Source organism: Natrix helvetica (assembly GCF_964273705.1).
Source record: "Natrix helvetica genome assembly, chromosome: 3".
Lineage (NCBI taxonomy): Eukaryota > Metazoa > Chordata > Lepidosauria > Squamata > Natricidae > Natrix > Natrix helvetica.
Window position 1 is genome coordinate 122,229,190 of NC_138549.1, and position 18,104 is coordinate 122,247,293.

Consider the following 18,104-nt stretch of genomic DNA (forward strand, 5'->3'; position numbering starts at 1 on the left):
TTCCCTGTTTCTGGGTCACCTTTCCAGTGTTGACTATTATTTGCAAAATACCATCCTGCTTTTAGGCTCTGTGCTTCTGAATTGACAACCTTCCCCTTCCCACTTACCTCTTCTGATTCTTCCTGGAACACTGTGGCTGTTATGTTTGCTTTACCACAGAAGAGTCATCTTGATTGTTGACCTAAAATAAAATAAGGGGAGAGAAAAAGAGAACTGGAAAATGCACAAGAAGCCCTTGCTAACTGTATTTTATGTGGTCAAGGGTCACTGGGGAAAAGAAGCATATGGCAGCTGTAAGGCCATGTAAGGCGGAGAAATGGGGGTACAAGACATGTTGTCCTGAGCAGGAATGTCAAAAAGTTTAAAGCAATTGTTTTCTATCAAAGAATCGTTGCCATTTTATTATAGCCTCATTTTAAAACAAATGCTGCATTAATTTATCCCTGCTGGCAAAACAGTATCAGTATCTGCTTTCTAAAGACCCACTGAATCGAGCTGGGCTGCTGATTATGACATCCATCCAAACATTTCTTTGTTCCATAATGTTTTTTTTCAACTTCTCACTTTAACCAATTGTTCTGAGTTTCAGCATTGGCCTTGGATCCAAATGCTAACCAAGACTGACTTTGCTTGATTTTCAAGGTTAGTCAAGATTGGCTAGAAGGTATCACCTAATGACCTGTCTCGTCAAGCATTTTTTCCCAAGAAAAGCCCAGCATGAACTATACAAGGACACTGTAATAGAAAGAGGCACAGTTGAAAGTAGAGGAGGGGAGGGTGGAAGAGAGATTTGACATCAATGACACAAACGATGCTGAGACCCTAGAAAGAATGCAAAGAACACAGAAATGATAAGGAGACTAGTAAGGGAACTGTATGATGAACAGTTAAGAGAATTAGGTATTTCTAGTGTAACAAAGAAGGTTTGGGGTGACATGATATTTGTCTTCTGTTACTTTGGGGGGGTGCGGTCACAGGGAGGAGGGGGTCGGCTTATTCTCCAAAACATCTGAGCGCAGGACAACAAGCAATGGGGGGAAGCTAGTTACAGAGAGATCCAATCTGGAGCTAAGGAGAAATTTAGCTGTAATAGAATAAATACTTCTAATACTATTATCTCAAGTTCTAATATCATAACATTTCATCCTTCCTCTTTTCTGTTTTCTTTAATTTTATACTCTTCTCCTATGAAGCAATGCATTTATTTGCTTATTACTGGTACATAAGTAAAAAGCTCCAAAAATTTGCAACATTTTCTTAGAGAGCTTACTTTTAGATGCCCTTTTAAACCTTTTTGTCTCTATAATATTCCTTTTGAAATGCAAAAATTGGTAATACACCAGTGTAATAGTTCTGTAGATTGGCATATATTAATAACAATATTGGCAGAGTTTTTAATCCTTTTCATCTTTCCTATTGCCTATTCTTTTAGCATCTTATAATGTCACTTTGTTATTTGTGTCTTATGATTATTTTGATTGCTTTTATTTAATCTTATGAGTATCACTGAGTGTTGTATCTTATGAGTTGTGATGATTGTGCTATGATAATGATCATGATTTATCATTTGTTGCTTGTATGTACACTGAGAGCCTATGCACTGGAGATAAATTCCTTGTATGTCTAATCAAACTTGGCCAAGAAAGAATTCTTCTCTTCTCTCTTCTCTTCTCTTCTCTTCTCTTCTCTTCTCTTCTCTTCTCTTCTCTTCTCTTCTACTTTACTCTACTCTATTCATTTCATGACCTTTCTTGCCACAGTTGTTAAGTGAATCACTGCAGTTGTTAGGTTAGTAACCTAACGTTTTGTTGTTGAGTAAATCTAGCTTCCCCATTGACTTTGCTTGTCAGAAGGTCACAAAAGATAATCACAAGATCCTGGGACACTGCATAAATATGAGACAGTTGCCAAGTGTCTGAATTTTGATCATGTGACCATGGGGATACTGCAATGGTTGTAAGTGTGAAAAATGGTCAAAGGTCACTTTTTCAGTGCTGTTATAACTTTAAAAAGTCACTAAATGAATTGTTGTAAGTTGAGGACTACCTCTATATGCAGGATGTTCCAGTGCAAAAATGTTTTCGCAGAAATTTTAAACCATCTTTGATTTCCATGGAATTGGAACTTCATTTTTGACTTATTGCTTCCAGGCCTATCTACAGACTCTTTCTATACTGGATCTGTAAAAGTAAGTGTTCCAGGAGAGCTCACTCGGCTTCTGATGTCCCTCAGTCCCAACCTAGATGATGACACCAAGAGGAGGACACTTCGTGATATCGCTCAGTGTATATACTTGAAGGAATCTGAGGTGAAAGTCCTACCTTACAAGACATGCTGTAGAATGTGATGAGAAAGATTGAATCTTATGCAGCTGCCCAGGTCTATAGCCCAATATCTTCAGCCTTAAAGTTCCACTATTACCCTCCCTCATTCCATTAGAGATCAGTTTCCAAGATTGTGTACTTTTTCTAGAGAAAGGGATGAGGGATTCTGTAGAGATTAGCCTAATGTTCTACTGAGAGATACGTAATGTGTTTTCACTGGGAAAAATTAAGCTAGATTTTCAGCAGAAAATGAAAGGTAATAGATCCAGTGGTGGGATTCAGCCAGTTCGCACTACTTAGGGAGAACCAGTTGTTAAATTTCTGAGCAGTTTGGCGAACTGGCTGTTGGAAGAAATCATTAGGGCAGAGAACTGGTTTTTAAATTATTTGAATCTCACCACTGAATAGATCACAGCCGATAAAATCAGCAGTTCCTATCTGTACATCAGCCTTCTGGGAAAATCAGACTTTGGCCGGACCTGGAACAGATATTAGAATTACTGTTCTGTTTCTGCAATGTGCATCATTCATAAAGTCCTTGAATGTGAAGGGGAGACTACTTTTGTCCTAATGTACACTTAAATGCAGGTAATTAGGATATATTTCATCCCAGGATAAGCCTGGGATCTGTGTGTACTCAGACTACAAGACAGAGGTCTTTTGGAGATCAATTGATTTCCTCGGTTCTTTTTTGAATTTGGGGACATTAAGTGTAAATCAAGCACTTGTCCCCTTGCTTAGAGATCAAATCCCATTCAAAAATAAAAATTAAAAACTCCAAAGCAACTTCAGTGGTAAGATTTTTTTTTTTACTCTCTTTCCATTTGACTTGCCCAGTGATCCTTGATCCTATGTGAGTCTTGCCAAAACTAAAGCTCTCAGAATATGTTTTACTACAATTCCCCTCAACATAGTGCAGAGTTGATGGGCTTGTAATTAACCATATTAGTGGGTGAGAGGAGGCAGGCTGTCCTACACAGGCATACCCATAGGGAATATTAAAAAAAACTCAAGATGGCATGCATTTTGGTGGGTGGAATTGATAAAGACATAGGACAGGTTTGACATTGAACATTGGGCACTATCTAATAAAATGAAATTCAATGGTGAAAAGAGTAAGGTTCTACATTTAGGCAACAAAAACGGAATGCACAGGTACAGTATAGATGATACCTTGCTCAGTAGTAGTAACTGTGAAAGGGATCTTGGAGTCCTAGTGGACAACCATTTAAATATGAGCCAGCAGTGTGCAGCAGCTGCCAAAAAAGCCAACACAGTTCTAGGCTGCATCAACAGAGGGATAGAATCAAGATCACGTGAAGTGTTAATACCACTTTATAATGCCTTGGTAAGGCCACACTTGGAATACTGCATTCAGTTCTGGTCGCCACGATGTAAAAAAGATGTGGAGACTCTAGAAAGAGTGCAGAGAAGAGCAACAGAGATGATTGTTGTGAATGCCCCAACACTGGAAGTCTTTAAGAAGATGTTGGATAGCCATTTGTCTGAAACAGTATAGGGTTTCCTGCCTAGGCAGGGGGTTGGACTAGAAGACCTCCAAGGTCCCTTCCAACTCTACTATTGTATTGTATTGTATTGTATTTATTCCAGTAAAATGCAGATTATGCCATCCCTGCACCCAAGATCTGCAGTCCCATCATGAAACGGAACTGCTCTCCGGGGTCAACATCAATAGAAATGTATTGCATACCTCTTGACAGTTACCACTTTACTGTCTATATCAGGAGTGTCAAACTGGTGGCCCGCGGGCCAGATGCGTCACACGCTGGCCACGCCCATCCCAGTTCCGCAAAGTGGGGAAACGTCGTGAAACATTATGTGATGGCAATGTGACACGGCGAGTTTGACACCCATGCTATATTTGGTCTGTGAATTGGTAGCTTAGCCATCAAATCTTACATCATACGGGTCAGATGGTGCTTTGGTGAATATGACATATTTTCCGGATTTCAAGTATGGTGATTGATAAGGCTGATGTGCCCAGCCATGCAATTGATTCTTTCTTACTTCCTAGGCAAGTTTTTGCACCAATGAGGACTTAAAATTAGTGGCCTCTTTCCTGGATGATAGGGATAAAGAGACTAAAACTGAGACCCTGAATGCCCTCAAAGCCTTCAGTACCATCTGGAAGTTTCAAATCAAAATCCAGGTAAACATTTTTGGAAATGGTTTATGGATCCCAAATTTATCTCTAGGACTAATTTCTTGTAGTAATGATCTTATAGTTTTTATTTATTTATTAAATTTATAGATCATATATCATGTATAATGTGTAACTGACATTAAGGAGGTTAGCAGCTGCCTAAACATTCATAAGGATTCTGACTTCATCACACTTTCTACAGATGCTGTCTTTTTATCCTGTATTTGCTATTGACATGCTTTGCTTCCTTTTTGGATGTTTTTAGGTTGTTGTTTTTTTAAAGTATGTTTTGTATTTTACTTTCCAAATTGTATTTTAATTATTTTTTAATTATATCTTACTTATTTTTGTCAGTCACTCTAGGGCATTATTAGAAAGGATGGGATAAAAATATTTTTTAATGAATTAAATGAACACAGCTATTTAATGCTCTACTTTGTATATTTTCCCTTGTGGGGAAATGTGATCTATAGTAATTCAATATAGAAAGTGACACAGGGAGGGGTTACCATTGTCTAGCAAGCTACTGAGAGATTCCATATTTCTTGCAAAAAGCTAATACAGTATAGACCATGATCTATGGGTCATAGTTTTAGATATATTTCCCATATTTGAATAGATAAAACAGAATTAACATTGGTAGGCAAAAAAAAAACAATGGAGCAGGAGTGACTTCCAACTTTCTGCATCTTCCCTATTGACTTTATGAACACATGGCCTCAGTAGACCATAATGGTGCCACAGGGTGGCACAATTTTGTCAATGCAAGTAGTCTTAAAATCCTTGAAATCTCAATCCCATAGAATGGGTCCTGGATTTGGATGTATTCTTTAAATTAGCCATTTGAAATACCTTGATTCAAAATTTGTTGCCCTGTGATACACTGTTTTCCCCAATAGAAGGTTAAAGGTAAAGGTTCCCCTGCTGGTCATTTCCGACTCGAGAGAGTGGTGCTCATCTCTGTTTCAAAGCCAAAGAGCCAGCGCTGTCCGAAGATGTCTCCGTGGTCATGTGGTTGGCATGAATAAATGCCAAAGGTGCACGGAACGCTGTTACCTTCTCACCAAAGTGGTCCCTATTTTTCTACTTGCATTTTTACATGCTTTTGAATGGTTATGTTGGCAGAAGCTGGGACAAGTAACGGGCGCTCACTCTGTTACACGGCACTAGGGATTCGAACCGCTGAACTGCTGACCTTCTGATCCATAAGCTCAGCATCTTAGCCACTGAGCCACTGCATCAGTGGCTAAGTGTTACAAAGTTTTAGTAGTACGTAGATTTCAATAAATTATACCTTTTAATTTTACCTTTAAAAAAAAGCTTTTAATTGTTTATTTTAAAATACTGTAGCTATCAAAGCATCTGAAAAACATTTCAATACTAAAAATAACTTGAGAGTTTATAGAATTCTAATGCATTTGGACAAATTGTGAAATAAAGAGATGTTTTAACTGAATGTTCTGCCATTTAACAATTTTATGCATTCCAGATTCTTCTTGCAATAACTCAAATTGTTCAATTTCACTGACAATACTATGATCTAAAACTTATTAATGTAATTGCTTGTTTTTGATTATCAGAAGAGCTATTTTAAACTAGAATTAGCTAAATAAATATGTGAATAAGGGTCCGAGTTATACTTCCTTGCCAAAATCTTCCCAATTGGTCAATTAGGCAAGATTTTGTACATAATAGTAGCAGTGCAAACGTGATATTATATGCTAGTGATATATTATTGATAGTAAAATCTCATCAAATTTATGAAAGATAAATGCTGCATAAATGAATATTACTTCAAGACTGATATAATGACATACAGTAGTGAGAGCCCTAGGTTTATACCTTAAAGTTACTTCAAGCAGATTGATGGAACTAACCAATTTAAAAATTAGAGGAGATAAAAGGTGTCCTTGAATACTTCCACATCATAACAGTCAAAGAGGTAATTCCATTTGTAATAACTCAGGAAAGGAAATTAAATACCACCGTTTGATCCAATTCATAAAGGAGGAGAAAATTTGCACTCAGTGGATATACAGTATGTTTCAAAACAACAACAACAACTGTTGTACCATTTGTAATGGCTTTTTCTGCCATTCAATAAAACCTCCACCATTAATTACATTTTTTGTCAATTATCAGATGCTTGACATTTTGTTTTTTAAAAAAAGATTGTGCAGGATGGATGATGAAAACCAATATTGCTGACAGAGTATATAACAAGGCTCTGGTCAATAATTTTGCATCAACATTTAGCAAGCAAATTGGAGAATAATGTGAATAGTCTGGAAGTTGAGTGTTCATGGCAACTGGACTTCTTTTCTTTTTGGCTTGAAACATTTTGCTCCTTATCCAGGTATCTTCTTCAGAATGAAGACTGTCAGCCTGTTATTCTGTTGGGTCTCAAATCAAAAAAGAAAAGACACCCAGTTGCCATGAGTCAACTTCCAGACAACTCTGCCTGGATGACTAGGAATCTTCATTAAAATATTGTGCACAGTGAGCATGGTTTTTAAAGTCCCAGTTTTATAAACCTCACTAAAGAAACTTGGAAAAACCTTTAAAAAGCATCATTTTAGATTTTGAAATGTACTGGGGCAGAAAAGTCAAAATAGGTCTCAAAATACGTAAGAGGATAATCAGTAGTTTTTCCTGTTTTCAAAGCAATATGATCTATTATTCTTTGGCAAGATAGAAGTGCAGCCCAATAACCTGCTTGGTCTTATATAATCTTAGGAAGTCCTATGTTATATAAAAATTGATTACTTTGTTCCTTTGCTGTGTTTAATTCAGTTTTATGTAATCGAGAGTAACATTTTTAAAAAGTTGATTTATTGAATCAAACTATCTATCTCTCTATTTCCTGGGCATTCTGGGTGGTTTATATAATAAAGATTACATGGTTGCAACTATTTCAGATGAATGGTTAGTAATTACCTTTACTTTTAGTTTGCTCCCAATACTTTTACTTTATATCTGTGATGGTGAACCTATAGCACATGTGCCATAGGTGGCATGAAAAGAAATAAAAATTCTCCCCTTTTCTCTTTCATCTCTTTCTTGCACGTGCAAGCAAAATACCCCAGGATCACGGTGGCGGGGACAGCAACTCCTTCTGCTGCGCTGTGGAGAATAGCCACAGGAAGGAGGGGAATGGGACCACATGTGCAGGAGGCTCCTCAGCGCCAGGCTCAGATCAGCGCAAGCTGTGGTCCCCTTCCCCTGCGCACATGGTCCCATTCCCCTCCTTCCTGAGCCAACATGAAGGGGACCGTGGCTGCGCTGATCTGAGGCTGGCGCTGAGGAGCCTCCTGCATACATGGTCCCATTCCCCTCCTTCCTGAGCCATCTTATAAAACAAACAAACAAACATTAAGGGCTGTCTCCTGCACACGTGATCCCATTCCCCTCCTTCCTGTGGCTCTTCTCCGCAGCACAGAGGAAGGAGTTGCTGTCCCCGCCATCGTGATCCTGGAGTATTTGGCTTGCCCAGCAAAGCACAGGGCGGCAGGGCAGCAGTATCTTGCATGGCGTGGCCTGGCCACCAGCAAAGCACCTCCCCAGACTTGCCCAGCAAAGCATGGGGTGGCAGGGCAGCCCCTTACTTTGAGAGCCGCCTCATTTCCAATTGAGGTGGGGAAGAAATCCATCTTTTCTGTCCGGAATGCTTGGCTCGCTCCCCCCGCCCGATGCGATCTCCTTTCATTCTTCCTCTGACTCATTCACTCATTCGGGCAGCAGAGAACGAAAGGAGATCGCATAGCCGAGGACAAAGGAGCCTGTAGTCTCCTTTATTCAAACGTTCAGGCGGGGGGGGGGCTTTCTCGCATGCCTTCTTTCTCTAAAGCCACGCACCAGGCACACGTGCCCTTGGGCTTGTGCAGCAGCCGAAGAACAGGAGGCAAGGATTTGGCTGCTGCACAAGCCCATGGGGATGCGCTGCCCTCTTCTCTCTGATAGCCACCTGGTTAAAAAGGAGGAAGCGGCTCTGCTGGTCCGGAGCACATCCGGGAAGATGAGGAAGGTGAGGGGGATCCCTCCCCCCGCAGATGGGCTCTATCAGAGAGAAGAGGACAGCGCGTGCCCGTGCGCAAGAAGTGCAAAGGAGGAGCAGAACGGCCTTAATCACGTTGAGCTGCCCAGAGAGAGAAGGGGGAGAGGCACAGACAGACAGACAGACAGACAGACAGACAGACAGACAGACAGACACACACAGAGTGAGAAAGTTGCCACAGTCTTCCCTTCATGATGATAATTTGATGATGTCACCAGCCTCACCAGCCATAAACCTCACTGCATGTCACTGGTGGCATGTGGAGCCATTTCTGAGGGCACACAAGGCATTGCCCTGTCAGCTCCAGCTCACATGCACACGCTGGCCAGCTGATTTTCAGCCTTGATTTTTGGCCATTTTTTGCCCTCCGGAGGCTTCAGGTAGTCTGAAAACAGGTGCACCCTAGACCATGGTGCTTGAGGTCGCTCCTGTAATGTCTTTTGGCATAAAATAAAGGCAGACAGCAAGGAGCTTGAACTAGAGGCTTGTCTTTATTCAGCAGCAGCCATCTTAAAACTGACTTCTGCCCTAGATGACATCATTAAAAAGGTTAACTGTCTCCTAGCCTTCTTAAAGAGCTAGGCACACCAATTGCACCTAAAATATAACATAAAACATACATGTCATCTCCCTTCTTAAGTATAAAACACCTAATATGATACAAAATCTTTCCATATTTTTGGTTTAATAGCTCGACCATATCGAAAAAAAGTTACCACTGTCTGATCATCAGTAAAATTAGGTTGTGAGTCGGTCCCAGCATTGTCACATGCTGATATGCTTATATTGTCCTTGGTGTCCTCGGTAGGCTGTATATTCATTTTCAGGAGTTTTGTGCCATCATGCACTTGCGCTTCACTTTCATTGTTGTTTTCTTCTTCCAACGCAGTAACAGCAGCAGTGTCTGGACAAAGATGACACCTGCTTCTTCTCAATTGCTGTCCACACTTGGTTTCTGTAGAATAGGCGGAAAAGCAGACAGACGCCGTGAGGCGAATTCAAAAGGCTTTATTGAACAAACTTGCGATAGACAATATACAGGAGAGAAGTGGGAGCTGTCCCTGCTTGACAGCTATTTATATGGAGCTGTCAAGCAGGGAGGCCAATCAGAAGGCAGGGATTGCCCACATTTAGCCAAGCCGCGTCTTAACCAATCAGATGTGGCTTGGCTGTTGCCGGCAGACACAGGGGAAACTCCTGATGTCACCGCCAGGATTCTACAGTTTCAACTACATATGATTTTGATGAATTGCCCTCTGTGACAATTCGAGCAGGTTCCCATGTTTTCCCAGTGACTCTGTGTCTCACAGCTTGCCCGGCACACAGTGGACGAAGAGGCTTGGTAGATTTATCAAAATACAGTTTTTGCTTTCTCATGTTTATGTTCCTCTGAGCTATTACCCGCTCATGTGCGATGGAACGAGGCTGCAATTTATGCGGAACAGTAGGCACTTTAGTCCTCAGTGTTCTTCCCATTAACAGCTGAGCTGGTGAACACAAACCCTCAATGGGTGTTGCATGATAGTTTAGTAGGCCCAAATACACATCCTGCCCTGACGTTTGTGCTTTCTGTATAATGGATTTGGCTATGCCAACATACTTCTCTGCTAGGCCATTGGCCTGTGGGTGATAAGGGCTTGTGGGTTTGTGCTTGATTCCCCATTCACGCAGGAAGCACTGGAATTCAGCACATGAGAATTGTGGCCCATTATCAGACACCAGTTCTTCACACACTCCATGTCTTGAGAGTATTGTCTTGAAGGCCCATATGTCTGTTGCCACTTTTTGACTTCCCAGCTGCACTAGTTCAAAGTATTTGCTGTAGAAGTCTACTATTATCAGATAGTGGATGTCTCCAAAATGAAAAATGTCCGTAGCCAATCTCTGCCATGCCCGTGAAGGAGCATTCCACGGTGTAAGAGGCTCTTTCGCATTGTTTTTTTGAAATGTCTGGCAGGTGTCACACTTCTTTACAAGTGTTTCAATGTCAGAGTCCAAATGAGGCCAGTAGACCACCTCCTGTGCTCTACGCTTACATAGAGTAATGCCCAAATGTCCCTGATGAATTTGTTCTATTACTTCTGCCCGCTGCGACTTACCCATTAGTATGATATCCTCATGAATGGATAGTTCATCTTTCACAGGCCAGAATTCCTGCAGCTCAGGAAACAGCTTCTTGCGTTTTTCTGGCCAGCCATTGCACATGACATGCGTTAGCTTCTCTAGTACTTTATCCTGTTTGGTGTCTTGTCTTATTTTCTCCAGCCGTACATCTGATATTGGCATGTTCACTAATATTGTATGTACCTGCTCTTCCAACTCAGGTTCATCCCTGGCTTCATGTCCTTCTGGAAACACTCTTGACAGGCAATCTGCCATTGGAATTTCCTTCCCACACTTATACTTCACTGTGAGATCATACTGCTGTAATTTCATAACCATTTGCTGCAAGCGTGGAGGTGTGGAAGCTAGTGGTTTTTGTAGTATGTACTCCAATGGCTTGTGGTTGGTTTCTACAACTACTGGACGGCCATATATGTACTGGTGAAACTTCTCACATCTATTCACAATGGCCAACATCTCTTTCTCAATTTGAGCATAATTAGCTTGTGTTGTGGTCAGTGCATGTGAAGCATAAGCCACCGGATGTCCTTGTTGAGTCATTACAGCACCTAACCCAAACTGGGATGCATCCGCTTGAAGCACAGTGTCAGCATTTACGTCAAAGTATTTCAGTATTGGCCATGGATATTTAGTGATCAGTTTCTTCACTTCGTCAAAAGTCATTTCCATGTTTGCATCCCAACACCAAATGGCATCCTTCTGCAGCAAGGCACGTAACGCTGCTGTCTGTTGTGCGAGGCCCTTAGAGAATTTCGATAGATAACTGAAAATGCCCAATGATGTCTCCAATTCCTTTCTGGAGGCTGGGGGCTTCATGTTAAGAACTGCTGTGATCTTCTTTGGATCAGGCTTCAAGCCCTCTTTGGTTAGTAGGTGTCCAATATATGTCACTTCTCCTACCCCAATTTGCATTTTATTTGGGTTGAGTTTAAGATTTCTCTCACGACATCGATTTAGCAAAGCAGTAAGGTTTCTGTCGTGCTCTACTTGATCCTTTCCATAGACCAACAAAACATCAACTATTACTTCAACACCCTGTGGACCAGCAATTAGTTCATGTGATTTCTTTTAAAATATCTCCTGTGCCAATGCTATGCCGAAAGGCACCTTTGTGAAGCGCCATCGACCCGCAGGGGAGTTGAAAGTAGTGAGGTAGCTGCTAGCTTCGTCAAGACGCAATTGCCGGTAACCAGACTGGGCATCTAATACACTGAACACTGTTGCTCCTACTAGCTTGTGTGCTATGTCCTCTATGGTGGGGAGTTTGTAGTATTCTCTCATTATTACTTTGTTCAAGTCACGTGGGTCAATGCATATGTGAATTGCACCTGTGTTCTTCTTCTCCACCACAACCATAGAACTGACCCATTCCGATGGTTCAGTGACCTTCTTTACTACTCCCAACTTCTCCATCCTAGTGAGTTCCTGTCTAACGTATCCACAAGAGTTAGAGGTATTTTCCTTGGCGCATGGATGACATGCTGTGCACACTCCTTTATACATATGTGGCTTATGCCTGAGAGACACCCCAGGCCCTTGAATAGATCACAGTACTCATGTTTAATGTCAACTTCCGTCAGACCTCTATGCCCACCATCCACAGTCATTATGATCTTCACAAGTCCAATCTCTTTACTTGTTTTGAGACCTAGCACAGCTGGAGCTTGCGTTTCTATCACAAACAATTGAAAAGCCCTTTCCGATCCCTTGTAGGTACATTGTACCTGACAGCGACCCATTACTTTCAGCTTTTCACCACCATATCCCATTAAATTTGGTAAATTCAGAGTCTCTAAAGGGGATTCATTCCTGAGGTGTTCCAGATATATGTGGCTTGGCACACAATTTACTTGTGCTCCAGTATCTATTTTGAATGTGACTGGAGTTTTGTTGGCCCCTATCTGTAATGTTACATTGGCTTCAACTGCAGACTGATGTGCTTTCTGTATCGCTGCAAGATATATCAGGGAGCAGTCCGAGTTTGACCCTGCATCGTCATCATTGTCCTCTATGGCATATACAGCCCGTGTTTGTGGCCTTCCGGTTTGCAAAGACAGTTTACACACTCTGGCAAAGTGTCCTCTTTTCCTGCATTTGTTGCATGTTTGCCCCTTGCAGAACAAACACTGTTTTTATGGTGCATATTTCCACAATATCCCCAAGCTGCTTCTCTGTTGCTTGTTCCAGTGCCATAGGTGCCTTTTGTTCCTTTGTATGCCCTTTCTTGACCATATCTACTGCTTTGAGTTTTTATAGCATTGATCTGGTGCTGTGTTCCTTCCAGTATCTGCATGTCTTGTTTGATATTTCATGTGCTCTGGCAATCCTTATGGCTTTCTCAAGATTTAAATCTTCCTGCAGCAATTTTTTCTGAACTTCCTTAGACTTACTGCCCATCAAAATACGGTCTTTAATCATATCTCCAGCATCGTAAAAAACACAGTCTTTGGCAAGCAAGCGCAGCTGGGTCACCCAATCATCCACAGATTCACCTCCACACTGGTTTCTCTCATAAAACAGTTTTCTCTGCACTGTGGAGTTTTTTCTCGGGTTACAGTATGCTTCAAACTTTGCAGACAGTACCTCTGTTTTCTTTTTGTCCTCTGCAGTGATCTCTCCACTTGCTTGCCAGGCTCTGCACACATCACGTCCTTTCTGTCCCACACATATTAGAAAGTGTGCTGCTTTCTGCTGTCCATTTGTCTGCATCAGGTCCTGCAAACACGAGCTCTATCCTTCCCTCCACTTTAACCAGTTTTCAGATATGTTCCCTGATTCCAAATCCAGGGAAGGAGTGTTCTTTGTGTTGCTGTTTGCTGCCATAACTCTTCTCACCCCACTCCTGGTACCATGTAATGTCTTTTGGCATAAAATAAAGGCAGACAGCAAGGAGTTTGAACTAGAGGCTTGTCTTTATTCAGCAGCAGCCATCTTAAAACTGACTTCTGCCCTAGATGACATCATTAAAAGGGTTAACTGTCTCCTAACCTTCTTAAAGAGCTAGGCACACCAATTGCACCTAAAATATAACATATAACATACACATCATTACAGCTCCCATGCCTTAGCGGGTGCCTCTGGGGGAGCTGGTCTGGACTCCTGGCATGATGTGCAGGTAGCCACCCATTCTTCTATGTCCCTCTCCATGTTAGGCCACCACACATAACTCCTGGCCAAAGATTTCATCTTGACAATTCCAGGATGCCCTACGTGCAAGGTCTCTAATACTGCAATGCGCAGTTTGGGTGGAACAATGACCCGGTCCCCGCACAGTAAACAACCATTTATTACTGACAGTTCATCACGTTTGCAGTAAAACATTTTAAATTCAGACTCCACAGGCCCCTTGGGCCACCCCCTCCACACCCAGTTCAAAACCTGTCGGAATGTAGAGTCTTTTGCTGAGTGGCGGGTGACGTCACAAGATGAGATAGGACCAGCCTCAAGACAGTCAATGAGGAGGACTGGCATCTCAGGGGTAGGGTCTGCAAGCAGTTCAGGCAGTGGGCATCGACTCAAGGTGTCGGCATGCTCCAAGGTAGAGCCAGGTCGATGGAGGAGGCAATAACTGTAGGCCGCAAGGAAGATTGTCCATCTGGTCATTCGCGGCTACAAAGAATCAGGGGTCAGCCGGTCCCCAGCCAGCAATCCCAGCAATGGTTGTGGTCCGTGATAAGTTCAAAGTCATGGCCGTAGATGTACTCGTGGAACTGTTGCACGGCAGCGACTGCAGCCAGAGCCTCACGGTCCAGTTGGCTGTAGTTCCGCTTGGCAGCAGACAATGTTCGTGAGTAGTAGGCGATGGGCGCCATGGTTCCATTGGGCATGCAGTGGCTGAGGATGGCTCCTACGTCAAATGGGGAAGCATCGCACATTAGGACAAGTGGCAGGGTCTGGCTATATTGGACCAAAAACGTGTCCACTGACAGCAGTTTCTTCACCGTGGCAAATGCGGCTGCTTCAGCTCTGCCCCAGGACCACTTGGCGTGTTTTCTGAGAAGCCAATGCAAAGGCTCAGGAACCATGGCTTTTTGCTTGAGAAAAACACTGTAGAAGTTAAGGAGCCCGAGGAACGCCTGCAGTTCGGTCTGATTGCGAGGTGTAGGGGCATCCTGGATTGCCTTAATTTTTTTTGTTGGTCGGCTGAATTCCAGAGCCATTGATGAGGTACCCTGGGAATTCAACCCTTGGCACATTAATTTGGCATTTTTCTTTTTTGAGGCAGAGGCCTTTGTCTCTGATTCTGGCCAGAACAGTTCCCAATCTTTTAAATAATTGCACCTTATTTGCAGCCGATACCAAAATGTCCTCAAAATAGGGGACGACTCCTGGAATCCCCTGCAAAAACCATTCTATGATGCTTTGGAACAGTCCAAGGGCGATACTAACTCCGAATTGAAGGTGGGTGCATTTGAATGCACTCCTGTGCATCATGATGGTGTGGGCCTCCACCATGGTGCCATCTACAGGCAACTGCTGTTATGCCTGTGCCATATCTAATTTTGCAAAAACTTTTCTGGGGCCTAATGAGTGTAGTAAATGCTGTACAATGGGTACAGGATAAGCGCTTTGCTGCAAAACTTTGTTTATCGTGCACTTGTAATCCGCGCAGATGTGGACAGACCCATCAAGCTAGACAGGTGTCACTATAGGGGTCTTCCAGCGTGCGTGATCTACCAGCTCTAGGATTCCCTGGCCAATTAATTTGTCTAGTTTCAAATCAATTTTAGGACGGAGAGCGAAAGGTACTCTCCTGGGTTTTAGCCTGATGGAGGCTACATTGGGGTCCAAGTTAAAAGATATTGGAATCCCCTCATACTTACCTACACCAGTGCCGAAGATTTCTTCAAACTCCTTAAGGAATTTCATCTCGTATGGCATTGATTCCGGTCACTTCTAGGCCCAGGCTTCGAACTAGTCAAGCCCCAGGAGGCTCTGTAGGTTTCCGTTGACTACCGTCACTGGTAGCTGGCCACAGAAGGTCTTGAACCTCACCCCGAAGGTCCCCTGGCCCACAATGGGGACTCGGTTCCCTTGGTAGTCACAAAGGTGGATGTCTGGAACCCATAGCTGATGCTTTTTAAGGCTAGGGATAGCCTGTTTGAGCGCTGCCCAAGACATTATGCTCAAGGATGACCCCGTTTCAATATCCATATTGCATGGAGAGTCCTCAATGAGGACTGTGACTTTCAGCTTTTTTGGCCACTTTGTGCAGACTTGGCCTATGGAGGTGTGGTAGGTGACTCTGGTGTCGCCTTCTGTTTGCCATGGTGGTGGCTGCCGTGCCCCTTGGTTGGGCCTCTGCTGGCGGTTAGGTATGCTTCTGGGCTTCCAGGTTGTAGCGGGGCGATCGCTTGACAAATGGCATTGCGGAAATGGCAATGTGTTCTGAGGTGGTTTCCTCCGCAGCTGGCGCAAGATGGGAAACACGGTTCAAATTTTCACGCCGGCTTGGTGCGATCACTGCTCATGTGGTAGCTGTCATCTTCGCTCTCTGAGCGTTCAGGCTCTGTAGCCTCGCAATGCACGCCTGCACTCTTCCACGCGCTCTTTGGACTATTTTGGCGCTGCAAGGTTTCCATTGATTTAATTGAAGACTCAGTAGCCCTGGCTTCATCTAGGGAAATTTGGAGAGTAAGATTAGTTTTTGCTAATAACCTCCTCTGTAGGCCAATGTCCCTAACACCGCATATGATGCAGTCAAGAAGTAATTCATCAAGATCTCTAAACTCACAATACGCTGCGGCCTTTCTGAATGCCGCAACATATTCGTTGATGGATTCCCCTTCTTTTTGGTTATGGATGTTGAATTCGTGCCTCTGGATGTATTTAGACAGTCTGGGAATGTAGTGTGTTCTCAGTGTCTGTTGTAGAACTGACCAAGCGACCGATTGGAATGGCGTTGGCTCGGGCAAATCCTTCACTGTCTCGACACCTCTGGTCCGCAGTAGCTCAGGAACATATTCTTTTTCTGGCCTTCAGAAAGGCCCATGAGGTCATTGGCTTCGAGAAAGCAATCGAACCTCGTCATGTAGGATCCCCAGTGTTTGGTGGCTGGGTTGTACAGAGTCAGTGAGCTGTGCGTTGTCAACTTGTGTTCCTGAGCGCGTTTGAATTTGCCGCTCAAAGATGGCTGCTCGATGCCGTGCTGTGCTCCGGGCTGGATTGACTTGCTGTATTGTTGTTGTCAGTGTTAGATCAGGTGAATGAAGGCACACTCAGGCTTCAGAGTAACAAACAGCTCTTTATTAGCATAAGTCAACTATGTAGAATCCAGGTTCAGTCTGACAGCAGTCCTTTTATAGGGAGTAGTCAGATCCTTCAACCAATCAGATTGAATCTCTGTTCCCGCCGGAACAGAGGACCTTGGTGTAAACCATTATCAATGTTTCTGGTATCCAACCCACACCTTCACTAATATTTCCAAAAATCAAAATAAAGGTGGAACAAATTGTTTTGGGGCGGCTGACCCCATTTTTAAAAGCTAAAACAAAAATTTCGTTCCATTGAAATTACATTTAAATTGTCAATGAAAAGACATTCTTTCAGCTGCCAGTAGAAGGCACTATGATCAAGGGGTATTGATTCTTTTTTTATAATTCACAAATTTTAAATTAAAGCCAGTGTGTGCTGGCTAGGAAATTTTGGAAGTGGAAGTCCACACATTCTAAAGTTGCTAAATTTGAAAAAGTATCTAAAGATGTATCTTTAAAAAGTCAAAAGTCAACTACTGACATTGCATCTCAAAGATATGCAGGTTGTCAATTCTTCTTATGTATCTTTCTTCACAGGAATATGTCCCCAAAATCATTGAGATTGTGACGAGCAATTGGGACAACAATCTGCAAATTGCCGGTTTGAAGCTGCTGAATGCGTTGCACATACCAGATCACACACACACGTTACTGAGAACGCAGCTTGCAAACTTTATGGACATTCTGCTCACAGCAAACACTTCGACCAAGGTACACAACACACAGGAATTTCTTCTCTTGCAATAAGCTCAGGAGTTTTAGATTGGCTAAGCTCGGAGCAGAGCGAAAATAGAGCTTAATGTCTATAAAGAGATGTAATAATATTCAGCATCTTTCCTCTAAATCAGGGGTGGGTTCCTGCCAGTTCTAACCTCTTCTATAGAAGAGGTTCCACAAATCTACCGTGCCATTTAGAACTGGTTCCAGCTCCCTCCCCCCCCGCCTGTCCGCACCACGCTTGCCCCGCCTGCCGCTCATTGATTGGTTGGTTCACCAATCGCCCCGCCCGCTTCTAAGAGTCCTATCTAAACCCTAAAGTCTTAAAGCTGTCAAGTTTGAACACCCCTGGGTTTTTCACTAAAGGGTTAGGGGTGCAAGGGTCTTGTAACTTGACAGCTTTAAGACTTGCCGGCTTCAAATGCCAGAGTTTCTGAGCCAACATGCCTGGAGGAGGAATTCTGGGA

General features: G+C 42.9%; 1 protein-coding gene across 2 annotated transcripts in view; it reads left to right on the forward strand.

The window, feature by feature from the left end:
* LOC309389768 (armadillo repeat-containing protein 12-like) overlaps positions 1-18,104 on the forward strand; it is a 47,598-nt gene that overhangs the window by 21,402 nt on the left and 8,092 nt on the right. For both annotated transcript variants that reach the window (XM_081948524.1, XM_081948523.1), the window contains 3 exons: positions 2,151-2,308; positions 4,360-4,494; positions 17,458-17,631. In XM_081948524.1, coding sequence (XP_081804650.1) covers positions 2,222-2,308; positions 4,360-4,494; positions 17,458-17,631 — 396 coding nt within the window. In that variant the 5' untranslated portion in view covers positions 2,151-2,221. The remainder of the gene's footprint in view (positions 1-2,150; positions 2,309-4,359; positions 4,495-17,457; positions 17,632-18,104) is intronic.